At 40.5% G+C, this 26,860-nt stretch overlaps 1 protein-coding gene across 1 annotated transcript; it reads left to right on the plus strand.

The window, feature by feature from the left end:
- Positions 1-844: 844 nt before the first annotated feature.
- On the plus strand, positions 845-21,565 carry LOC138831363 (zinc finger protein 25-like). The gene is made up of 8 exons (XM_070028481.1): positions 845-870; positions 1,225-1,421; positions 1,961-2,032; positions 10,578-10,636; positions 18,308-18,434; positions 18,998-19,087; positions 20,202-20,302; positions 20,390-21,565. Exons 1-8 carry the CDS (start codon positions 845-847, stop codon positions 21,563-21,565), a joined length of 1,848 nt encoding a protein of 615 aa, XP_069884582.1.
- The last annotated feature ends 5,295 nt before the right edge of the window (positions 21,566-26,860 follow it).

Consider the following 26,860-nt stretch of genomic DNA (forward strand, 5'->3'; position numbering starts at 1 on the left):
CAAGGAAGGGCAGAAAAGACAGGAGAGGTTTGATTACTTTTATTGGCCAGCCCTGTGGGTTGATCCCAGGGCCTGGTTCCTGTTCCTGACCCTCAGTGTGCTGAAGGCTAGTGCTCTACCACTTGAGCCACAGCCCTGCCCTGCTGTTGGCTTTTTCTGAGTCTTTATTGGAAATAACACTTTCATGGACTTCCTGCCAGGCTGGCTTCAGAGATTGATCCTCAGATCGTGGCCTCCCGAGTAGCTAGGCATACAGGCATGAGCTACTACTTCCCCCCATTTCATTAACTCTTGTGTGTCATCCCCAGGAATGTGCACTGGAGCCAAGGTGACCCAAGCCTTCAGGGGAGCCCCAGACCCCGGGGGCTGAGCAAAGGCGGGGCTCCGCCACTATCTGCAAAGCCCAAAGACCTCGACTCCAGTGACCACAGAAGCATAGGAGGCAGGGATCAGATCCTGGAGTGCACTCCAACTGCACCAAAATGCACCATAAGCACCAGTGCCCAATGAGCAGGCAGCAGTGGAAAGTGCTATAGAGTCGGAGTGGGACAGCGCCATTGCTGTCTTGGGTTTGGTTAGTTGTTGCTGCTGCCACCAAGTGGACATGCGGATGTACTAAGGAGGTCAGGTCTGACTGTCCATATCGGCCACATGGTGATTGTAGAGTCTGGCATCTAGTCTTCATGCTGGGGGAGGAAAACCATCCTCCCAGATGAGAGGCGTGCCCGGATCCCTGGAGGCAGGGGTGGGCACTTGGCTGATAGGTTATTGAACCTGTCAGTCCAATGCCTGGGACTGGGAATTTCCTGTGGCTCTGCCCCGTGAACTGATCTCTTTAGGCCAGATGATGGGCGTGTCCAGATCCCTGGGGTGAGCACTTGGCTGATAGGTTATTGAACCTGTCAGTCCAGTGCCTGGGACTGGGAATTTCCGGTGGGTCTGCCCGTGCTCCGATCTTTTTAGGCCCGGATCAGCTTAAGTCTTGCCACGTGTGTCTCCCTAGTTGAGTGCTGGGTCCTGTCTCATCTTTGGTCATCATGCCATCGTAATTCAGATCTCCATGGAAGCTGAATTGCCTTGTTGGTATTGGCTTTATTTCTTTCCTCTTTAGCATGTTTGCTAGCTGTGTTATGTGTATTTGGGGGGCTGTGGGCCTTTGTAGCAACGGGCGGCCTGCAGCCTGTTAACTGTGTAATAAAGACTCCAATATTTTATATTCCCAAGTGTAGCTTCAGGGATAACTCACAACCCAGCTAGTGCGGTGAAGGGCTGCTGGGCTCTGAAGGGGATTTTTCAGGCGGTGGTACTGGTGGCCCTGGTCTTCCTGCCCAATGTGGGGCTGTGGGCTTTGTACCAGGAGAGGCAGCTTGGTGGCACCTGTGGGGGGTTCAGAAAAAGTGCTGGTTCTAGCGGCTGGGCAGGTGAGTGCCTCGGTCCAGTGCAGCATGGAATAATGCTTTCCCTCTTCTCCAAATACTTTTCTGCTGCCCCTTCTTGCTCCTTCTCCTCCTGTCGAAGTCCTCAGAGGCGGCAGGGGGGAACATTTGCACTTTTCCCCGCTTTTTTTCCCCAGATGGGGCAAATTGAGGATGAAAATGTGTCCACTCAATTGAGTCAGAAATAAAACCCAGGGCCTTTGGTGCGCCAGTCTGGGACTCTTATTTCAAATTTCCATGCTTTACAGTCAGTCCTCCTTTCTGTTGCCCTCTCTCCTCCCCTGACCTCCCAATGTTCTCTTTCTGGGGAGAACCCTGTGTCCCAGGGTGTGATGCCTTCTGTAGGACTGGTTCTCTCCTCATCTCTGCTCTCCTCCCTCATCCCCCTCCCCCCCACCTCACCTGATCCTGTTGTTTCTGCTCAGGTCAGTCCCTTTTGCATTTTACCATTTGCACAGGGGCCCCTAGGCCCCCCTGCTCCCCTCTCCCTATTTGGCTTTCCCCATTCCTATTTTTTTTCTCAGCTCCTGTGGATTCCTTGGGGAGTGAGTGCAGAGATCCTCTTGGAGCTTCAGGTGCCTTGGATAGGGTGAAAGGTGAGTTTCTGGTTCTTGAGGAACTTGCCACCTTTACCTCTCCAGGATATGGAGGTGTCCTGGTGGAAGGATCCCCCGAAATGTCCCAAAGCACAATTCCTTGAGGGTAGAATGCCACATGCCTTCCTCCTCTCCTCTGAATTGACGGGACTTGGTATTTTTTCCATTCCAAATTGTGATCATTTTTGTTATTGCCTTTTTGAAACTTAATCATGTACCTGTACCTGTGTACATGCATTAGGCTAAATTTGCATTTCTCTGTGTGTGTGTGTGTGTGTGTGTGTGTTCGTGTGTGTTCATGTGTTCAGATCCTGGGACTTGAATTCAGGGCCTGGGTGCTGTCCTTTAGTGTTTTTCACTCATGGCCCGTGTTCTGCCGCCTGATCCACAGCTCCACTTCTGGCTTTTTGGTGGTTCATTGGAGATAAGTGGTACAGATTTCACTGGCTTAGAACAAGGATTCTCATATTTCAGCCTCCTGAGTAGCTAGGATGGCATGTGTGAACCATTGGCACCTGGCTTTGACTGCTCCCTCACATCATTCCAACTCCCTTATCTCCTAGCAAGTCTATGGATACTTAAATTGCTTCCTATAGTAGGGCATTTCAGATTTGCTTATGTGATTTTTCCTGGTCCCATAAGAAGTGGGTAATTTGTATATCAGGATCTGACTTGACTGACTGTTGGCTGGCCTCAAAGGAAGAGGCTGAATTTTTTTTGTTGGGGGGGGGGGTCCTGTCATGGGGCCTGAACTCTGGGCCTGGGTGCTGTCCCTCAGCTCTTCAGCTCAAGGCTAGCACTCTACTACATGATCCATAGCACCACTTCCAGCTTTGTTCTTTTTGCTTATGTGGTGCTGAGGAATGGAACCCAGGGTCTCATGCATGCAAGACAAGTGCTCTACCACTGAGCCACCTTTCCAGCCCAAGAGGCTGAATTTTTGAGGTTGATGCTTTTCCTTTCTCCTCAGTCTCTGGCTGGTCTCTGGCCATTCTGGTGTCTTGAGTACAGAGGGCTCTTTGTTCTAGGGCTAATCAAATGGAGATTAGCAAATGCTCTAGTTAATACCTTGAGGTTAACTTGGCAGCTAAAAGTACATCCTGTAGCAGTTAATTGCCCTTGTCAGTGTTTGAATTGTGTGAGTGGGTTATGTGTCTTCTGTATTTTGCATATGCCAGACCCTCTGCATTTCATACATGTTGTCAGAGTAAGAAAGACAAAGACTTAAATGAAACTGTTGCTTCCTAACAACCACAATGGAACTGGGAATGGAGGGAGCCTCTGTAGCATGTGCAGTGGAGTGGGGAAAGGAGGTGAGCCACAGATAACCTAGCCCGAATCTCTCTTTGAGACCTCTCCTCTTTCCCAACTTCATATGGGAACTGAAGGAAAGCTGGTAACCAGGGCTGCTAACACTAGCCCAGGGCCTGCAGGCAGGGTTAAACTCTCCTCAGCAGGGATGATTAACAGGTCTGGCCTTATCCTGGAGTAATGGAGCTGGCAGAGGGGAGGTTCAGGAGCCTCTAGAGAAGCTCACCCCCACTTCAGGGTGATGGGTCCTAGGTATGAGCCTAGCTCCAGGGTCTCTCAGTGGGCCCTGGCCTTATGGATTACCAGAGTGCTAGTTAATAAAGGAATATAATTAGTTAGCTGGGCACCAGTAGCTCATGCCTGTAATCCTAGCTACTCAGGAGGCTGAGAGCTGAGCTCATGATTCAAAAACAGCCTTGGCAGAAAAGTCTGAAACTTTGCTCTCCAATTAACTACCAAAAAGCCACAAAGTGGATCTATGGCTCAAGTCTCAGGAGCACAGAAGCTCAGGGACAGGATCCAGGCCCTGAGTTTAAGCCCTAGGATCAGTCCACAAAATAAAACCAAACTGAAACACAAAGTTACTCTTGTTGACTTTAAGAGTACTGTGCTATGGCTGGCAATTCTAGGTGCTTGTAGGACTCTCATTCCAGAAACCTGTAAGGAAACTAGGGTTCTGTGGGGTTTGAACTTGTCTAAGAGCTAGATTACCATTGGTCTTCCTGGAATTGTGCCCAAGGCTATCTAATTATTGGGCATGTACAGCCTTTTAATTTAACTTTCATTCTCTTGGAAGTGAGCTGTGGCTAAAGTGGTAGAGCATCAGCCTAGAGAGAAAAGGTTATGAGATAGCACACAGACCCAGACTTCAAGCACCAGCACTGGCACAAATAAATGCTCTCTCTTTTCCACCTATATGAGCCATGGAGAGACTGGTGTTGGAGTGAATGCAGTTGTGCTCTTTTGCTTACTAACTGGTGGGTCTTTCTGTACTTTATAGTGCCGGCTGTGGCTTGAAATCATGGCCTGGGTACTATAAACTGAGCTTTTTTGCTCAGTTTTACCACTTGAGCTACAGCTGTAATTCTAGGTTTTTAGGTGGCTCATTGGAGATAAGAGTCTCATGAACTTTCCTGCCCAGACTGGTTTGAACCATGATTTTCAGATCTTGGCCTCTCCTGAATAGCTAGGATAACAGATGTGGGCCACCAGCACCTGGCTTAGCTGGCTAAGATGCAAACCACCTGGAGGCAGCCCCAGAGACTTGGATTTAGTTAGTCAGGTTGGGGCTGGCACTGTACTCTGTGTCTGTGTGTCTGTATGTACTTGTGCAGTTGCCTAAACACAGGACCTCGTATTCTATTTTGTTTTTGTTGATGCTGGGGCTTGATCTCAGGGCTAGGGACATATCCATGAGAGTCTTTTTCTCAAGGCTACCACTGAGCCACAGCTCTATTTCCAGCTTTTTCTGAGTAATTTACTGAAGATAGAATTTCATGGAGTTTTGTGCCCAGGCTGGCTTTGAACTGTGATCCCCAGCATCCTGAGTAGCAGCAGCAAGGATTACAGATATGAGCCAACAGCACCCAGCTCATATTTATAAAGAAGGATGAGGTAGTGATTATCTTTTATCGTAAACTTGCCTCTGGGCATAAATAGTTTGTGTACTACTTGTTGTTGTTATTGTTATTGTCAAGTCAGAGGTGGGGATGGAACTCAGGACCTTGTACTTGTCAGGACAGGCTTCTCCAAGAGCTAAATCCCCAGCCCCACCTCATATTTTTTATTGCTTTTTTCCCCTCACAATTGGTGCTCTACTAGATGAGCACCATCTCTATTTCTGTTTTATGTTTTTGATTTTTTTCTTGTTAATTGGAGATAAGGGTGTCAGACTTGCCTGCCCAGGCTGGCTTTGAACTGCAATCCTCTCCTCTCAACCTCAGGAAGTAGAATGGTGGGTTTCCAGAGCCTGGGAAAAGGCATGGATGGGTACTGCTAATTAATAGGTACCCAATTTCAGTTTGGGATACTGAGAAAGTTCTAGAAGTTGATATCAGTGAGGTTGCTTGAAATGTGATTGTACTTAAAGCCACTGAAGTGTATACGTATACTTGGTTCGTATAGCATGTTTTATGCTATACTTATTTTCACACAATGAGAGAATAATTAACATTGCAGCCAGAGAGGGGCTGGACAAGAAAGGTTGGCAGGAGGTGTAAAGTTCACTCATTCAGTTTCTCATCACCAAATATCTGTTGTTGGACCCTTTGTGCTTGGCCTGTGTCAAGTTGGAACAAAGGCAGTGGGTAGGTTGCTTAGATCTGGCCCTCTATTACTTGAGCCACAATTATACTTCTGGCTTTTTACAGGTTAATTGGAGATTAATCTCTCAGATTTAGCTGCCATGGCTGGCTTTGATCTCAATATACTATCTTAAACTCATGAGTGGAACCTGCTCTTTTTTTTTTTTTTTTGTCAGTCATGGGGCTTGAACCCTGGGCTTGGGCGCTATCCTTGTGATCTTCAGCTTAAGGCGAGTGCTCTACCCGCTTGAGCCACAGCACCACTTCTGGTTTTCTAGTGGTTTATTGGAGATAAGAGTCTCATGAACTTTCCTTCCCTGAGCTGGCTTTGAACCGTGATCCTCAGATCTCAGCCTCCTGAGTAGCTAGGATTACAGGCGTGAGCCACCAGCTCCCGGCCTGCTCATTTTTTTGTTGTTGTTTTTGGTTATCAGGCTTAAACTCAGTGCCTGGGCACTGACCCTGAGGTCTTCTGCTTAAGGCTAGTTCTCTACCACTTCGAACCACTGTACTACTTTTGGTTTTCTGGTGATTAATTAGAGATGAGAGTCTCACAGACTTTGCTGCTCTTTAGCCTTGAACTTCAATCCTCTGATCTCAGCCTCCTGAGTAGTTAGGATTACAGGCAGGAGCCCCTGCACCTTGCTGGAGACCTGCTCTTCTATGAGGGAAGGGGCTCTGATTATCTCCATTTCACCGATGTAGAAACAGAGGCAAAAAAATTAAAATGACTTGTCTATGATGTCACAAGTTATTAAATGCCAGAGCTGGGGCTGTTATCTTTTAGCAAAGCTCACCCTCAAATAATACTCCATTTGTGTGGCCTTTGTCATCCCATCATATTCCTGTACCAAGGAATCAACAACACCCACAGGTGTGATTAAGAACATGGCTCTGTCTGGTGAGGAGAGTGCCTGGATTTGAGTCTCATATTCACTACTGAATTTGGATTGAGACGTTTGTATGGCCAAGATTCAAGTTTTGTGATCTTGTCTCTGGCCAATCATTTGTTCTGTGTTCCAGCGGCCAGGTCTGTACGACTAGGATAATTTATTACCAAGTTCACCTATTAAAGTCAGCTTTATAGTTCATTTGAGTGAAGATGGCAACCTTGGGCTGAGTGTCTCATTCAGTGGTATTCTGTACATTTTTAGCCAGAACTTTTTGCCTTGAATGGAGACTGCAAGATGCAGAAGAGGGTCAAAACTGGGTGTAGAGTGGCTCTGCCCAATGGAAAGGGCAGAACTGATCATCTCTGCAAGCTGAGTGGCTTAGACAACAGTTGTTAACCCTCCCCTGGGGTCCACATCAGTCAGACCTTGGGGCCTTCCAGAGCAGCTCTGTAAGTCACAGGGGGGGGGGGGGGATGTTGTTTATAGAGTTATTCAGTCAACTAATCCAGTAAACAGGATCAGCAGGACCTAGCTGGATTTATGGATTGCCAGAGGGCCTTTCACTGAAGGAGATGTGCTTGCTTGTGGCTCTTCTGCTCACCACTGGCCAAGCTTGAACTCAGTATCTGAACACTGTTCCTGGGCTCTTTGGCTCCAGACTGCTACTCTACCACTAGAGCCATAGCTCCATTTCTGGTTTTCTGGTGGTTAATTGAAGATAAGAGTCTTATGGACTTTCCTGCCCAGGTTGTCTTTGAATTGTAATCTTCAGATCTCAGCTTGCTGGGTAGCTAGGATCACAGGTATGAGGTACCAGCTCCCAGCCATTTTTTTTTTTTGGGCCCAAGTTTTTCTGTTTGTAGAATAGTGGTGTTCTGAGTACATTTGCAATATGTTTCTGTGTGTCTGTGTCTGTGTCTAATGGTCCTGGGGCTTGAACTCAGGGCCTGAGTACTCTCCATAAGCTGTTTTTTTTGTTTGTTTGTTTTTGTTTTGTTTTGTTTATTTGCTCAAGGTTAATGCTCTACCACTTGAGTCTAAGCTCCATTGCTGGCCTTTTGGTAATTAGTTGAGTAGCTAAGAAACAGACCTAAGCCACCAATGAGAAAGGTACATTTTACTAAAACAAATATGCCTACATCCAAAACAAGAATACACATGTCATGTCAGGTGCCCATGGCTCATGTCTGTAATCGTAGCTACTGTGTGAGCACTGTGACAGGCTCTACCTTTTAACAGCAGTTATTTTTCCTCACTTACTTACTGTCTCCAGAATTCTTTCATTAGTTGGGCACCAGTTGCTCATGCATGTAATCCTCACTACTCAGGAGGCTGAGATCTGAGGATCACAGTTCAAAGCCCGCTTGGGCAGGAAAGTCCCTGTGAGACTCTGAGTTCCAATGACCCACTGTAAAACTGGAAGTGGAGCTTTTTGGCTCAAGTGGTAGAGTGCTAGCCTTGAGAACAAAAACTCATGGATAGCACCCAGATCAAGAGTTTAAGCCCCAGGACCAGAAAAAACATTCTTGCATTGTGCAGAAGTGACAGTACATACCACTAATCAATACTTAGAAGATTGAGTGTGATTAAGATTCCTTCCTAAGCCAGGGACCAGTGGTTCACATCTATAATCCCAGCTACTCAGGGAGCTGAGATCTGATAATCAAGGTTTAAAGCCAGCCTGGGCAGGGAAGTCTGTGAGGCCCTTATCTCAAATTAACCACCTTTTGAAAAGCCAGAAATGGAGGTGTCACTCAAGTGGTAGATCACTAGCCTTAAACAAAAGATCAAGGAGGGGGCTCAGACCTTGAGTTCAAGCCCCAGAATTGGCACACATGCACAATTTTTTCCTATGGTCTCTCTGTTCTCTTTGGCCTCTGCATGCAGGCCATGAAGGATGGCTGGTGTAGATTCAGAACCCCTGCTGCTTTGGTGGGTGCCAATGATGCCCATTGAGCAACGTTCTCTGACCCTTTTACCATTTCCATGGCTCTGCTCCTCAGCACTGAACACCTGTGGCTTTCTTTAGAGGAGAAAGCAAAATAGAGGGATGACCAAATGGATTAGGGCAGCAGGAGGAGATTGTTCACTGCAACTCAAGGCTCTCCAAGTTCAGGCTTGCACAGAACCCCATATCACCCTGTTATCCTTTTCTTCTGCTGCTGATCCCCTGGAACATCGTACACCTTATGTATAATCATTTCATGGACTTCCTGGAAACCTTGAGGAAGCATCACTCCTTCATTGCTGTCTATTCTTCTCTGTCCACATACTGTCTTCACTGGGTATATCCCTCTTCCCCAGCATTCCTTCAGTCTCCATGGAAGTGCATTGAAGGGACATAGGCATGTAAATGAGAGTCACTGTCTGACAGATCTATCGAGTGTGTGTGTGTGTTATGTGTGTGTGTGTGTGTGTGTGTGTGTGTGTGTGTGTGTGTGTGATTCCTAGGGTTTGAACTCAAATCTGGATGATGCCCTTGAGCTTTTTGGCTCAAAACTCATCCTCTGCCACTTGAGCCACAGCTCCATATCCAGGTTTTTGGTAGTCAATTGTAGATAAGATTCCACTTGGTTTCCTTCCCAGGCTGTCTTTGAACCATGATCCTTAGATCTCAGCCTCCTGATTCAGTGAGGTTTACATGCATGAGCCACCAGTGCCTGTCCCTAAGCCTTTTTAATTTACCTTCCAGGTCACTGAAAGCCCAAAAGTTCTTCAGACAATCTGACAACTCTCCAGGAGTCATAACTGTCCTTGATTCTCTGCCCTGATGAGGGTGCTCTGAGTATTTGGATACAAGGAAATGTGCCATTTGACAATCATCATTGAAACATTATAACACAAAAAATATGTGTTGTATACATTTTCCCTCTATAAATTTAGGTGAAAAATACTGAGTCACAATATTCGTGTTCTCCATGGTGTTTAAATATGTAAATGAATGTTAGAATACAAATGCTCAGTGGAGTCCTAGGATATCTTTGCATTAGTAGAATAATAGATCATACATCTCTAAGTGTGTTTGAGTAATAGCTAGTTTTATTGAAGATGTGACTTTTTGATTATTCAATTATTTTTGTAGGAACATCAGTTTTTATGAATTCTGTATGTACATTAACAGAGAAATGAATTGCTTTTGTATTATCTGTTAGGGTATATTAGACTTTGCCAGAAAACCATGCAAACATCCAGGTACAAAGAACAAAGAAAGTTTTATTGACAGCAGTGGAACTGGCAAGACCTCACAAGTGAAGAGTGAGAAGAAGTACCGGCTATTGTTTGAGGTGACCTATATAACGAGGGGCTAGGAGGTGGAGATCCCAGTGTGGACATGTGGACCAAGGGATCCATCATGGTGGACTAGGATTTATGGCTGCTGTCCAAATAGTAGATAAGGGGCTCTGCATCTGCCCAGACCTTAAGGTCACTCTAGGGAGTTCTTGCTGCCTTATATGGTGGTAACTACCTCAGAAGAGTACCATCTCAAGGTAAAGGGGGCTTGGAGGGAGGCTGATTATTAACTGCCTTTCCTTAATGGGCCTAGTGTTGACCAGGAAGGGAGCATGCCAATGTGGAAAGGGGAAGGAGCATGCTTAGCTATGGGAAATAATCTTACTGGGCTAACAATATCTAGCAACTAATGGACTGTGGATTTGTCTTTAGTGGAGAGTTTGATGCTTTACTTGATACATAAAAAATTCTTCTCCCGGGCTGGGAAGATGGCTCAGTGGTAGAGCGATTGCCTTGCATGCCTGAGGCCCTGGGTTCGATTCCTCAGCACCACATAAGCAAAAAGAAAAAAGCCGGAAGTGGCGCTATGGCTCAAGTGGTAGAGCGCTAGCCTTGAGCTGAAGAGCTGAGGGACAGCGCCCAGGCCCAGAGTTCAGGCCCCACGACCGGACCCAAAAAAAAAAAAAAAAAAAAAAATTCTTCTCCCATAAGAAGGCCTTTCCTCCCATGTATAATATTTTGAGGAGGAAAATTTCAGGAAAATCACACAGGTTCTTTCCTGACTACCTCATTTGCCTTCTCTCCCAGCCATGCTTCCTGAATCTTCTGTTCATTGTCAACAGCAAGAAAGAATGAAAGATTCTCTGGTGAGTTGCATTTTATTTCTCATTTTGTATTACATTCCATCTTATGAACTTAAAGGTGTCCAAGATTTAAAAACAGAAAAACAGATTCAGCTTCAGGAACATGTTCATAAATCCCATAAAGATGGCTATTAAGTTTAGCATATTTTAATAAAATCTGACATTCTGTCTATGTTAAGTGCAGATTTCCTTCAGCTTGTTTCTAGTTTTTCTTATGTGAGAAAATGTAGTCACACTGTGATGTGATTCAATAACCTAGAGGAGGTGACATCTCATGGAAGATAAAGGTTCCCTAGCAACTTGTCAGAGATCCCGTCCTCATGAATAACATTGAACTGTCTTAATGAAGTCTTTGAATGTTTTAGAGGACTGAGTAAGCAATATGTACTTAAATTACTCTTCATACCTTATTGGACTGCTTCATGGTCATTTTCTTACTTGAAACTTAGGCTATAGGCAATGATATGGTCTATGATTTTTCTAGAAATCCCTCTATTTTTTTCTAAGGTGTCCTCACAGGATTCCCCACCCCCCTACTATTTTCTGTTTCAATCTTTGTTTTCTGCTCTCTAGCTTTGCTTATTTGTATCTTTCTTTATGTATCTATTTTTCTTTCTGTATTTTTTTTTCTCCCAGCCTGTCTTCCCTCCATCTGTCTCTCACTTTTTACTTTTCTTCGAATGCTGTGTCTGGGAACTAGTTTTTCTTACAAATTTTCCTTTGCTGCAGTGGCTCTTAGAATTGACATTTTTCTTATGGTTTGATTTTTTCTGTATTCCCTTTGAAGACAGGTCTTGCTATGTAGTCTAGCTTGCTCTTGAAATTTTATGTAGCCTAGGCTGGCTGGTAATCCCAAATTCAGGGAGTATAGGTATATTCCATCCTTTTTGGCTACATTAAACCATTACATATGGCCACATTGTTTTATGGTCATGCCTTCCATCCTTCTACAGCATTTTTTACCTTCCATAAATGAAGCTGTAAAAATCATTAAATACACAGCTCCTACCAGTCTTTGGAACCATTATATTACTGGGTCTATGTGTTTGTTGATCCATGGAAGAGCAGTAAGGGAAATCATACCATGGCTGATACTTGATGCCTGGTGTATTTTATTTAGCTTATTGTATTCAAGATTTATCCCTGCTGTAAAATGTATTAAAGTTTTCTTCCTGTTAAACACATTTATCTATTCTTTCCAGGCTTCTGTCTTTTGGTTATTGTGAGTAGTTGTTGTGTAGTGATTCTCCAAATAATTGTTCTAGTCCCTGCTTTCACTTCCATTGGTATAAATCTAGAAATAGAAGTGCTAGGCCATATTCCTTTCTTTCTTTCTTTCTTTTTTCTTTCTTTTTTTTGCTTATGTGGTGCTGAGGAATCGAACCCAGGGCCTCAGGCATGCAAGCAAGTGCTCTACCACTGAGCCACCTTCCCAGCCCCTAGACCATATTCCTATGTAATTCTATATTTAGTTCTTTTAGAAGTCTCCATACCATCGTTGATTGTTTTACATTCCTGCCAGAAATGCATCAAAATTCACTTTGTTTTCACATCTTTCTCAACAGTTGTTAGACTTTGGAAACTTTTTTGTTTTTGTTTAATAAAAGTGTGTATGAAGAAGTAGATATTTCATTTTGATTTGAATTTTTCTAATAACTATTGACATTGAACTTTTTTATATTTAATGAGCTACCTGTATACTTTTTAGAAAAGTCTCTTCAGTTTTTTCCATTTTTAAATTAGATTTTGTGTTGTGGGGGGATGATTAATTATAGGATTTTGTTTTATGTGAACTCTGGGCCTGGGTGCTGCCCCTCAGCTCTTCAGCTCAAGGCTAGCACTCTACCACTTGATCCACAGCACCACCTCCGGCTTTTTCTGCTTATATGGTGCTCAGGAATCAAACCCAGGGCCTCAGGCATGCAAGGCAAGCACTCTACCACTGAGCCACCTTCCCAGCCCCGTTGTTTTATGTTTTTAATTCACTTTGGTTAGTAATCTATTTAGAGAAAAACTAATACTATGCTTTCTCTTCCTTGTTCATCACACCTTCTGATATACAATGTTTTAATTATATGCACTAAATTTGATTTTGTTTAGTATCAAACACTTTTGGTGTCCTATCAAAGGAGTCACTGTCAAGTCTAATGTCATGAAACTTTCCTCCCTTCTTCTCTTCTTTTCCTTTCCCTTCCCTTCTTTTTCCCTTTTTTCCACTACTGTCTTGTCAGCTCTTCTTTTCTCTGCCCCTTTTCTCTCCTCTCCCCACTCCACTCATTTTCATTTCTCTTTATGTCTGAGGACTTACTGTGTTGTCACAATTAGTGTCAAAGCCCCAACCATGCTTTCTTGTGCTAGTACTAGATCTTGAACTCAGTCAGTCAGCTTCCTCAATCACTGTTGACACGCTCATTTAAGCCATGCCTCCAACCTGTTATTAGCTATTTAATTTGAGTTGTCCACCAAGGCTGCTTCCAGACCTCAGCCTCCTTAATAAGTAGGATACATTCTCGTTCCTGAAGCTCTTGTTTTTGTTTTTCTTACCAGCACATACTGTTACTGGCTTATGTGGAATTAATATTCAACCTCAACTCCAAAATTTCAAATGAATTTGAGTTGTCTACAATGCTGGCTTCCAGATCTCAGCCTCCTTGAGTAGCTAGGGTCTGATAACAGTCTTGAGCTAGAGCACTTGTTTTGATTTGCTTTTTTCTTACCTGAACATTTAATACTAACAGTTAATTTGATACTAAAACAAGGTTATTGTTACTGGTTTATATAGAATTAATATTCACCCTCAATTCCAATATTTCACATTTCAAATTAAGCCTTGTATTTTATTTCTAATAGTTGTAACTATTCTAACTGGTATATTTTCTTCACTAAGCAAACAGTGTAGGCTAGCACAACTACATGGAAGGATTGTTTTATAATTAATTTAATTTATTGTTATAGAGATACAGAGAGATTACAATTACATATCAGGTAATGAGTATATTCCCTTTCACAGAGGGTCTTCCTTTCCTTATTTTCACAATTCCTCCCTCCCTTCTCTAATCATGAGTTGTATAGTTTATTTTCATTAGTGTCTAATGAATTCCACTGCTGTACTTTTTCCCTGTTTCCCTGGAGTTCTATGACTTTCCCCCACCCTCCAGAAAATATACCTGTGAATAGATCATACATAGTTAAAAGCATTTGCTTTTAGTTCAAAGGTGAAGTAACAAAGTGACTGCTTTTAATAGCCTATAAAACATAGTGATAATGTACATTTCTCCCATATCCATACTAATTTCCCTGTGTTTATTTCACTCATCGATTTTTAGAAATATATTACTTAACTGTAATGTGTTTATAACCTAGCTTTATATCTCATTTTTTTCTAGGAAGTTTGTCTTGAGAATTACTCTCATTGTTTTGGTCTTCGTAAAATTAATACTTCAGTACTTTATAAACAGCATTTAGTTTGAAATAATGCCAGTGATATGTATGTACTGCTGATGTTTTGTCCTGATGTTTATAAATTAGAGGAGTATTACTTTTCCAATAGTAATGGAAGATTAAAAAATTACAATTCTGTGGCCTTTTTTGCACAGTTCCTTGATCTCAGTAACTGGGCATTCATTCTCTCTAAGCTTCTTTCCCTGAAGTCTAGCACTCACTGCTTGAGCCACAGCACCACATTCAGCTTTTTTTGTTCATGTGGTACTGAGGAATCAAAACCATTACTTCATGCATGCTAAGCAAGCACTCTTTATAAGCCATGTTCCCAGCCCTAAATTTATTGTCTTTTTATTTTCTTTTGGTAGAATTCTTTGGTCTCAGGCCTTCATATTTACCAAGCAAGTAAAGTATTAATTGATACATATGCCTAGTGCAAATACTTTGTGTATAATACACTTGTGCATTTGTATATTGAATCTTAATAAATTAGTTTTTCTTCCATGAATCATTTCAGAAAGATTACCTAAAACCTAACATATGTTCTACAGATTTCCTTTTAATGACCTTGTCCTATGTGTACATGCATGTTGGCATCTTATTCTTTTGAAGCAGGATAATTTTTTGTAACAGTCTTAAAAGGCAGATGTGTTATTAATGAATTATCTTTCCATTTAAATATCTCCTATCTACATTTTCTGAAGAGTTCCTCTACCCAATGGATTATCTATTGAAGATTATTTTCTTTCAATACTTTACACATATATTTCCTTTTTGTGTGCTAGTCAGCATTCACCACTGGTATTGTCACACATGGCTGGATTGGTAGGATGATTGTTGGCCATTCTTCCTTTGTAATGGGGTTCAAAATGGGAATCAAAAGACTTTCCTTTTAGCCTCTGCAAAACAAATTAGTACTATATTTCATTTCACCTTTTAAAATTTTCTTCTGTAGGTTTTAGGTAGCATCACTTTTTATCCTTTTTATACTCTGTTGTGCTTGTGGTCATATTTCACATTTTTTTGGTCATTTTTTAATGTTCCATAAGCCTTTTGCCCTTTGCCTCCATCCTTCAGTAAAGGACTGATAAAATGCAATTGTAGTCAAGGAACATTTTATTCCTCTGCCACCTAAATTTCTTACTGTAGGAGGTATGCAATGTTCACAAAAGTTCATGTAGCAGTTCTTACAGAGGAAGGAAGTATCAGGGTATCTATGACCACATTTCAATCATTAGAATTTCTTCAGGCTGGGGAAGCATCAGCTGCTGCATGGGGAGAAGGCTGAGGCCACTGCTCCACGGGCCCCTGGCCCTCTGTGCCTGTGTCTGGGAAAGCCAGTGTAAGAAGAAGATAGTCTTTCCCCAGCCACCTGGATAATCAAGAGTTTGGGACAGATCCTTTGATAGTGAGGAGCCAGGAGAAAAGCACAGAGTATGGTGTTGAAATGGATTAATAAGGAATAATGTTCTCTTATATTCTGTTATGTAATGACAGCCCATATCATGGAGGTGTATTTTTTTAACAATTCATTTTCCTACAGACTACCCAACAAACCACCTGAGGTTGCGTTTACAACAAGAATTTAGCATCCAAATATTAACAATATTGACAGTATTTGTCTTGATATTCTAAGGTCACAGTGGTCTCCTGCTTTAACTATTTCTAAAGTTTGTTTATCCATTTATTCACTGCTATGTGATCCGATCCTAGATGACCTCCTAGTGCCAGAGATTGCACGGACAATAAAACAGACAGAGACAAATACAACAGAGTATCTCGGGAATAGAATCAAAAGTATGTCATGTGATGCTACCTAAAAGTCAGAATAACCTGCATTATAGCTGGAATGAACTTGAAACTACTGTTCCTTTTTTGATTTCTTATCTGGCTGCTCCCCTATCAGACATCATCTTTTCTTTTAAATTTTATTTTTCACTTAGCTCCCTCCCTCCATTCATTTACATTCTCATCTGAGTAGACTTAAGTTCTTCCAGCTTTGGACAATAACTGCTTTTAGAAACTGTAGTTACAAGAAAGCAGTTGCCCAAGACTCAAATTTTTTTTTAAAGTTCAGCATTTGTATTATACAGCCAGTATGTTCACTTTTTTTTTTTTTTGTCAGTCATGGGGCTTGAACTCTGGGCCAAGTGCTGTCCCTCAACTCTCCAGCTTAAGGCTAGCCCTCTACCTCTACTTCCTATATTCACTCCTTTTTTTTCTTTTTTTTGTGCTTTTCTTTTTTTCATTGTGAAAATACTGTACAGAGGGGTTACAATTACATGGGCAAGATAATGAATACATTTCTTATCAAGCATTGTAGCCTCCTCCTTTGTTTCCCCTTCCCATCCTTTCCCATCCTTCCCCCAACCCCCACCCAACCTATATTCACTCTTAACCTGATTATGAAACCAAACCATTCCTCACTACTCTAACATGATAAAGAAGCCACCTGAGGGGGCGGGAGCTGGATTCTCAGTTGTCACATCAAAGGAACCAACATTCTAGCAGCATCCATTCTTGTTGAAGCCTTCCACTGTTAGAGATTTGAGGTTACATGTACTTTATGCTCCTAACTGATGTGGCTGGAGAATTGATATTGAATTTATAGTATCAGCAGAACAGAAAATGTGGTGTATTTTATACAGGTCAATAAAGAATTGAGCTGTTCTTCTCCAGAGAATGGAAATTAGAAGTCAAACACCCTTTGTATTTCAAAATAGGGTGTCAAACATTTTGTAATTTTCATTTAAATTCTTAGGAGGCTATTAGTTAAACTGTCTTCCAATACACTGCTTAATATAGCACTGAATAAATGATGCAAGGTATTACTGGAGAAGTGATTGATAGCTCTGCTAGTAATTGATTTATTTTTCTTCAATAAAGTTTCATAAACCAATTAGCTGCCTGAATTAATCAGTATGGGGAATATATTTTGTAAATGGAAAGCTGTTTTTATTATTTTCCATGTACATTTCCTAACTAAACCTCTTTATCATGTGCATTTGAAGCTGGGGGGGGGAGGGGAAAAGGGAGTAATAGTGGGTTACAGTTTACAAAATAAAGTACTGTTGTGGGAGTCGTAATGAGGCTGTGTTGAATATAACCATGAGATATTGGGCATCCCTGGGTTTATTCAGCCATTTACAGTAATGAGCATTAAATGCAGCAGATATCATTTCAGGTGACTTAACATGAATAAATAAACTCAATGCTACTGTAAAAAATTTTAATAACAGAAACAGTTAACAAAAATATTTTTATGTGCTAAGTCAAATCTTAAAATGTCCAAATCAGTCATTAGCTACTCTCTTGAGTATTGTTAACTCTCTTTTACATTCACATGAACACTGCTTTTCGTAGGTTGATGAATATGGTATATATTCGATATAATATCCTGAATGTGTTGTGCTTGCTTATGTGAGAGCACTTTTTTTTTTTTTTTTTGCCAGTCATGGTGCCTGAACTCTGGGCCTGGGCACTGTCCCTCAGCTCTTCAGCTCAAGGCTAGTGCTCTACCACTTGAGCCACAGCACTACTTCCAGCTTTCTCTGCTTATGTGGTGCTGAGGAATCGAACCCAGGGCCTCATGCATGCAAGGCAAGCACTCTACCACTGAGCCACCTTCCCAGCCCCCATGTGAGAGCACTTTTTAAGTGAGGCAGAATATGAAAATGCAAGAAAAGTTTCTTGTTTACTTCATTGTCACCCTGATACATAGGAAATTTTATCAAAGTAAGCTAAACATACTCTTTTACTACCTAGACTTAATGTGGTCATGCCAGATTATTATCTCCTTAGAAATGTATTCTGATGTATTAGGGAAACTATTTTTTTTTATTTTTGTTGTCTGTGTGGTTTGAACTCAGCATGGGTGCTGTCCCTGAGCTCTTCAGCTCAAGACTAGCACACTACCACTTAAGCCACAGAGCCACTTCTGGGTTTTTCTGCTTATGTGGTGCTGAGAAATCAAACCCAGAGTCTCATACATGCAAGGCAAGCACTCTAATACTGAGCCACCTTCCCAGCAGGAAACCTTGTATTTTAATTACTAAGTTAATACAGTGGCAAACATTTCTACTTTGATCATTCTTTCTCCCACTGTATAGATAACACAGCAAGCTCCAAACATTTTTATATAAGATAAAATGCATACCTGTAGATGAATGAAATTCCAGCCTTGGTTTTCTCATGACTCAGGGCTAATTACTTGACAGAAATGTGTCCTTACAGAAGCTAGTGTCATTTGATGATGTGGCTGTGGACTTCAGCTGGGAGGAGTGGCAGTACCTGGACGTTGCTCAGAGGACTCTGTATAGAGATGTAATGCTGGAGATCTACCGTAACATTGTGTCCGTGGGTGAGCAAAAGTCACATTAACTTGTAAGGTCACGTGCTTTGTTTTTAGTAGATATATGAATATTTATGTTATTTAGATGTAGCATTCTCTTCCCAACCTTGAGCATATTATTGTAAATGGTTATACAATCTAGAATATAATGTATATTACTGTTGGAAAGATGATCTGGAAACCACAGATTTAAAATGGGTATTTATAATTCAAAACTGGCAATTAGGTACAATGGAGCTGGTCTGTTATCCTAGCTACTCAGGAAGCTGAACTGAGGATTTTGATTTGAAGCCAGAAATGGCAGAAAAGACCCCATGACACTCATTTTCAATTAACCACTCAAAAAGTGAAAGAGGGGCTGGTACTCTTAATTGGTAGAATGCTAGCCTTGAGCAAAATAGCTGATTTCAAACCACACAAAAAGAAAAATAAATCCAAAGCTGGGGGAAAGTCAACCATGGAGTCATTGAGAAATAACAAGATTTAGGAGCAACCTTGTGAATAGATGGTCAAATCTTACAGCAAAGATGACCCAGCATGATCAATAATTCTTCACTATTTCTTATTAACAGGGCACTGTGTTCCTAAACCTAACTTGATCGTCAAACTGGTGCAAGCAGTAGAACCAAGGATAAGAGAAGCCTCAAGCAAAAATTTCACAAGTGAGTTAAAGCATCTTGTGTAGTGATGTTTTTGCCAGAGCTCTGTTGGTAGATTCGTCTTGCACTGTTCTGAGCAATAATGTTCCCAATTCTAAGTCCTGTGTGGCAAACAAATAGATGATCCTTTCTCTTAAAGACTAGTAAATCAAGAATTCATGTGGACACTAACTGAATTTGTTGTGGCTATAGAGATAAAGTTTGCAATTCTCTTTGTCTTTGTGGAAATCATTCTGAAACAGAAAAACTAAACAAGAAATGTAGAAAATAAGATTTTATTTTCTTTGAAACTAGGACTATGTACGTATGAAGAAATAAGGAGTACTCCAGGCCTGTTCTCCTGATGAGTATAATAGATCATCAGTGCTGGAAGACATACACTGGGATTCAGAACTGCAGATTTTAGTCTAGAGAGGATGATTATTTGGCTGATGAGCTGAAGAATCTTTGTTCTTCCATGCTTCTGATAGGCAGGAATATCAGAAAAGGAATTTTAAAAAGACTTTGATCCACAGTGAAGACAAAGAAAGTTTAAAATTCCCATAGGTACCTCATAATTCTTAGTAAGAAGTTAGAACTTAAGAGATGTAGGTGTAAAACCTTACTTCTAGGAACAATTCCTGCTTACTTGATAGGCAAAGTGATATATAAACAATATTATGGTTTCTGAGAATGGAAAATATTTTTCTTCCTCACCTAATGGTTGAGAAACAATAAAACAAAATATATAAATTATTTCAAGGAAATAAAAAATAACTATTCCCTTGTGCCAAACAAAATAAAAATTGAGAAAAACAACCCCAAGAATACTAAAGGGTATAGTTCGTACACAGCTTACTACTCTGACAGTACATGGGTAAGTAATTTGAGGAAGTATTTCCTCTGTTATAAAATGAAGAAAATTGAAACACAAAAATTCTTTTCCATTGTAAAACATCAGTATTACTTTCTTAATTTAGACATTATGGAGAAAAGCATATATTTATCACCAATCAATTCCTACTCTGATATGTTAAAATATGTAATAATTAGAATGAGTAAAAATGTCTTTACCTTTACAGTAAGGAATCTTTGGATCTCATTTGTGTTTTGTCTTTTTTTCTGTGACTTATTTTAGATATCCAAGAAATGGAGGACGTGAATAAGATGTGCCAGCAAAATCCAGATGAAAGTCCATGTGAAGTCTTAGTCACAAATAGTAATACAGTGGAGGAAGGAGTGAGTTTAGTAACTTTTCATAAGGCAGAATGAATATAACCATAATGAATATAGAGAATGCTATTATAACTCTGCTCTCTTTTTCAGAAAATACTTCAGGGAGGAAGAAAAACTCCTGGATGTAGTCTATGTGGAAAACTGTTCAACTTAAGACCTACAGTCCCTACTCATGAGAAAAGATACACAAGAGAGAAACATTGCATATGTGGTGCATGTGACAAATCTTTCAGTCAGGAAATAGACCTTATGAAGCCTCAGAGCAAATATCCAGAGAATTCCAATGAGTATATCCAGTGTGCAAAATTTACCTCTCAGATGTCAGACCTGAATTTACATTCTCAAACACCAACAGAAGAAAAACTCTATGAATATGAGGAATATAGACAATTTTCCACCCATAGAAATCACCCCAAAGAGAAACGTAATGAATGTAACAAATGTGAAAAGTCATTCAAAAAGAAGTCACAACTCCTTTTGCATCAGAGAATACACACCGGAGAGAAACCTTATGAATGTATCAAATGTGGAAAGTTGTTCAGACAGAAGACACACCTCACTTTGCATCAGAGAACTCACACAGGAGAGAAACCTTATGAGTGTAAGGAATGTGGAAAGTCTTTCAGACAGAAAAATAGCCTTGTTTTACATCAGAGAAGACACACAGAGGAGAAACTTTTTGAATGTGATAAATGTGGAAAGACTTTCGTGCGGAAGTCACCCTTCATTTTGCATCAGAGAATACACACAGGAGAGAAATGTAATGAATGTAACAAATGTGGGAAGTCATTCAGACACCAGTCAAGACTTCTTTTGCATCAGAGAACACACACAGGAGAGAAACCTTATGAGTGTATCAAATGTGGAAGGTCATTCAGACAGAAGATACACCTTACTTTGCATCAGAGAACTCACACAGGAGAGAAACCTTATGAGTGTAAGGAATGTGGACAGTGTTTCACCTGGAAGTCACAACTTGCTGTTCATCACACTGTACACACAGGAGAGAAACCTTACAAATGTAACACATGTGGAAAATCTTTCGGACAGAAAGAAAACCTTGCTTTACATCAGAGAAGACACACTGGGGAGAAACCTTATGAATGTGATAAATGTGGAAAGGCTTTTGTACGGAAGTCACCCCTCATTTTGCATCAGAGAATACACACAGGAGAGAAACCTTATGAATGTAACAAATGTGGGAAGTTGTTCAGACAGAAGATACACCTCACTTCACATCAGAATATACACCAAAGAGCAACATGAATGCAACAGGTGTGGAAAGTCTTTCATGCAGCAGTCACATGTCACTTCACATCATAGTTTACACAGGAGAGAAACCTTATGAATGCAACAGGTAGAAAGTCACCTACAAGGCAGACCTTACTAAACATCAGAGAAGTCACACGGGAGAGAAACCCTGTGAATGTAAGAATTGTGAAAAGTCCTTTACCCAGAAGTCAAAATTTAATACTCATGTGAAGACACACTCATGAGAAACCCTATGAAAGTAAAAAACTGGACAGACTTTCAGACAGAAGTCATAACTCACTTTGTATCAGAGAACACACACAGTAGAGAAACCTTATGAAAGCAACATATGTAAAGACCTTCAAACAGAGTTCACACCTCAGCAGGCATAACAATTTACATAGGTTAGAAACCTTAGGAATGTAGTATATGTGCAAATCCTTCACCTAGCATTCACACTTTAGCAACTCATGTGAAACCTTTGGACTGTAAGATATGTGGAAAATTTCTCACCTGAAACAAAACTCAGTTTGCATCAAAGAACTCACACAGGAGAGAAGCCTTAAGAATGTAGCCCAGTGTGCAGTCTTTCACCCAGAAGACACTGCTCAGGCTTTATCATTGGACACCCACAAGAGAACTGTTACAAAAGAAACAAATGTGGAAAGTTCCAAACAAGAGTTTCACAAAACTAAGTTCATATCAGAAAACACAGCAGAGATCATATGAATGTAACAGATGTGGAAAATCCTTCATCAAGAAAGCAGGCTGTCATTTTGAAGAGAAACATGAGCACACATGTAGAAAGTCACCTGGATGGCATTCCTATTCATTAGAGAACTGACTCACAGTAGAAAATAGAACTTAACAAATGTGTAATTACTAAATCAGAAGTCAGTCTTCACTGCATCTGAGAACACATACAGCAGAGAAACAATTGAGTATAACAAATATAGAAAAATATTTTAGCCAGAAGTCATATGTCTACATGTACCAAGGTTCTTTGGTATGCAGAAAAGCTTGTTTTATGCAATCCCATTTTTCTGGTTTTCCTTTGATTTGTTTCAATTCTGGATCTTTAGGAAGTTTTGACCTGTGCCACAGAGACTTAGTGTTTTCCCTATCCCTTCCTGTAATATATTCAGGGTATCTGGTCATCCATTTGATCTAATTGTTACTAATCTGTTGCAGGGTTATATAGAAGGATTTAATTGTTTTCTGCATGTATAGCTAATTGTGCCAGCATCATTGGTTTCTTGTATTTTGAGATTTTTGTCTCCCTTATCAAATATTTGGAGGCTACCCACAAGTCTGTGGGTTCTATTACTAGTAGTAGTAGTAGCAGTAGTAGTAGTAGTATGGCTTTGTTAGAGAGTTTGAGGCTTGGTATTGATATTCTTCCAGCACTGTTTTTTCTCCACTATGGACTGCTTTTGCTATTCAACATCTCCAGTAATTCCATAAGCATTTGGGATCATTTCTTCTATGTAATTAAAAAATATTGTTGAGATTTTGAAGGGTATTGTGTTGAATTTGTAAATAGCTTTGTGTAGTATTGCCATTTTCATGATGATGATCCTCCCAATGCAGGGGCATAAGTTTTTTCATTTCTTTCAGTGTGCTTTAATTTCCCTTGAGGTTTTAAAAGTTTTCATCATAGAGGCCCTTCACATCTAATTAAGTTCTTAGCTTTTGTTTTTATGAGGCAGTTACAAATGGGGTTGCTTTACTGATTTCAGCCTCACTCTAATCATTGTTGGCACTCAGGAAAGTTACTGAATGTTTTGTGTTAATATTATAGCCTGCTGCTTTGCCAGTTTCCAATCAGCTCAAGTAAGTTGGGAGAGGAATCTGAGTTTCTTTCAATGCAAGATCATGTCATCTGTTCCTGAGAAGAATGTATAGTCTTATGCTGCTGGGTGAGATATTCTGTAGATGTCTGTGAAGTCTAGTTGGTCAATGCAGTTCTTTAATACTAAGTTTTCTCTGATTAATTTTTGCTGAGTTGATGTATCTATAGGTGACTTTGGTCTGTAAAAGTCACCAAAAATCAATGTGTTTGGATCTGTGTATATTATGGGGTAAGTAGTATCTGTTTGATGAAGGGGGTATTCATTTGGGGTATAGGTATTTAAGATTGTTATATCATCCCATAGGAAAGGTCCATTTATTAGTATGTCATGGCCTTCTTAGTCTCTTCTTACTAATTATAATTTGAAGTATATTCTATCTGATATTAGTATTGCTATTCTGGCCTGCTTAGGGGGACTATTTCCTTGATAGAATTTATTCTACCCATTCACAGTCAGGATACTTGTTTCTGTGGGCAAGGTGTGCCTCTTGAAGACAGATAGATGGGTCTTGTTTTTTGATTCAACTAATCAATCTGTTTCATTTAATTGGGAGTTAAGTCCTTAAGTATTGACAGGAGTGAAAAGTTTTGGCAATTCCTGCCATGTTACCCACCTTTCTATGGCCTGTGCAGGAAAGCAAAACATAATACAGTGACAACAGGGGATATACTATAGGGGGAAGAACATGCAAAAAAAATCACAGTATAACAAAGAAAAACTTTGTTAAAAAAAGAAAAGCTGTATCCATGTCTTGGGGCTCATTTCACTTAGCATTTTCTTATCTGTTCATATATATATATATATATATATATATATATATATATATAGCTTTTAAGTGTTTCTGCTCTGATGGAGGCATAGAATTCCATTGTGTATGTATGTATGTATGTGTATATATATATATATATATATATATATATATATATATATATATATATATATATATATATATACATACAAACACACCATGTTTTCTTCATCCATTCATCTACTGAGGGGCGTCTGGGTTTGTTCTATATCTTAGCTATGGTGGATAATGCCGCAATAAACATAGTTGTGCTGGTAGCTTTAGTATAGCCTTGTTTGTGATTCTTTGAGAAAATGCCCAAAAGTGGGATTGCTGGGTTATAGCAGAGCTCTATGTGTAGTCTTCGGAACTCTATTTGTAGTCTTCAGGTGATCTTTTTGAATCCTTTTCAGGCTCAGGGCAGTGGAGCATTTGTGGACAGGTCTGGAGGGATTAAGGTGTGCAAGGGAAGTCTTTGGTGCATCCTTTTTCACATTTTAAAAAGAAGCTGGGCTGTGTGGGTCACCCCTTTAATCCTATCACTTTTGGTTAAATCCACTGTTTGAATTAATCTGGAGTGCAACTTCCAACCAAGGTGTAATTGCTGTGGCTCAGAAATCCTATCAGAAGCTACTCTCTGATTGGTTCATATGCGATGCTCTGTGTGAGGTTGGGTTATAAAGATGCCAGTGAGCCATCCTGCTCTCCATGAGCCAGTGCTCCCAGCTCATTCATTTCCTATGGAACCAACATCTCCATGTCTTCCCTGCAGAACCTTTTGAGCCACACTGGCAGGCTAGGCCATTTGAGATGAGGGCTCTATCCTGCCTCTCTGGAGAGCTACCAATGTTCAGTGTGGGTGGAAGAGCCAGGATGTCTGAGCTTTTCAATTAATTGGTCGCTCTAGAACCCCATCATGGCACTTTTGCGGTACATGTGTCCTATGCACACTCCATCAGGAATCTGGAGTAAATTCAGCCTAAAAAAAACGAACAAGATCTTGTTTTTACAACTAAATGGTGGGAGCATACCTCTATGTCTTGGGGCAGTCCTTGACTGTAAATTACTGTGCAAGCAATAAGTTGGTTTACAAAAGAAAGAAATTAAGTAGATGTCATTTCTCAGGTCCAAAAATAACAGAAAGCAAAAAAATAGAGTATTACTTGTGCCTAGAATCCAAGCTACTCAGCAAGCTAGAGATCAAAGGATCACAGATCAAAATGAGCTTGAACAGGAAACTCATCCCCAGTGAACCAGAAGAAATCCAGAAGTGGAACTGTGGCTCAAAATGGTAAACCACTTGAGTAAGACAGCTTAGGGACAACACCCCAGCTCCAAGTTCAAGCCCAGAATTGATCAAGAAAAGAATAAATCATCCCTCAGGTTGGTGACTCACACCTGTTGATGACATCTAAGGATCACAGTTCAAAGCCAGTCAACCCAAGAATGACAGATAGTTACCTCCAATTACCCAATGAAAAGTTGGAAGTAGAGTCTGTGGGTCACCTGGTAGAGTGCCAGCCTTGAATGGAAAAAGCTGAGGGTGGACAGTGACCAAGCCATGCATTCAAGTCCCATTCCTGGCACACAACACAGACATACACACAGAAGAAGCAAAAGAGAAACAGAAAGAAAAATAAGTTTCTCACTTTCTAAGAGACTGAGAATATTTATTGACTGAATAAATAAACAATGTATACATGGGTTCTGCTATGTGCACATGATTTACAACGAGCTAAACTTAAATACCTTCTTGAGATTGGAACATCAGTAAAATACTATTTCTCATTTTTAAAATCAGATGATGAGCAAATGTCAGCTGTATGCAGTGTAATGAACACCATGGGAACTCTCATAGTCCATGTGAAGGGCAATCCACACCCATCCTAAGTACCAGAAATAACCTAACACATGTAAGTAAACATATCTAAAGCTGCTGATCACAGGAGACTCATGACTATAAACCTGATGTCTGCTGATTGAGCCTTGAAACCAGCCTCAGAATAAAATTCCATAAGATTCTTATCCCCAAATAATCACCACAAATGTGGGAAGTAGAATTAGAGATGTGGCTCAACTGGTAGAGCAGTAGCCTTGGGAAAAGAAGCTCAGGAACAGCCCTAAGGCAATGAGTTCAAGCCTTAAAATTGGATATTTGTGATGTATAGAAATTAATAGTGTGTAATGTAGATGTGATTTGTCATCCAGTATTAAGTTATTAGTCATTGATTTTTGTGTTAAATAATAGGAAAGAGGGAAACTGCAGCTTTCATTACAGACTCCTTGACTCCTTGTGGAGTTACAGTAAAACCCCATCTTGCCTCTGGGTAGTGGGTTTCCAGCATTTCTCTTGGGCTTTAATTTGCTAAAGCTGTGCACATATGTAAAAAAAATGAAAAAAAATAGATTATTTTAGGGGAGATGTAGGTGTAGAATTATTGCTTATGTCATTTCTTAAGCAGTTAATGCTCTTAATGCTTAAAAGAAGGCTAGCATTGTTTGCACAAAAAGTCGGTGATTCCCTCCCCCAAATAGTAATGAAATTACATCTGTTGAATAAACTTTTTACGTCATCTTATAATAAAAGCTGAAAAAAACCTTTGTTTCTATTTATAAAAAAATGCTTTTCTATATGTACCCTTGATAACAGATTTTGAAGAAATCATGTAA

The sequence above is a fragment of the Dipodomys merriami genome, unplaced genomic scaffold, assembly GCF_024711535.1.
Source record: "Dipodomys merriami isolate MVZ:Mamm:240054 unplaced genomic scaffold, mDipMer1.0.p SCAF_194, whole genome shotgun sequence".
In the NCBI taxonomy this organism is placed as follows: domain Eukaryota; kingdom Metazoa; phylum Chordata; class Mammalia; order Rodentia; family Heteromyidae; genus Dipodomys; species Dipodomys merriami.

What these genes read in the sequence shown, in the direction of transcription:
- LOC138831363 (XM_070028481.1), top strand. Translation starts at nt 845, where the DNA reads ATGATGGGCGTGTCCAGATCCCTGGG. An exon ending in AAAGAATGAAAGATTCTCTG is followed by an intron (nt 10,637 to 18,307) that starts GTGAGTTGCATT and finishes GTGTCCTTACAG; the next exon opens with AAGCTAGTGTCATTTGATGA. An exon ending in CTCAAGCAAAAATTTCACAA is followed by an intron (nt 19,088 to 20,201) that starts GTGAGTTAAAGC and finishes GACTTATTTTAG; the next exon opens with ATATCCAAGAAATGGAGGAC.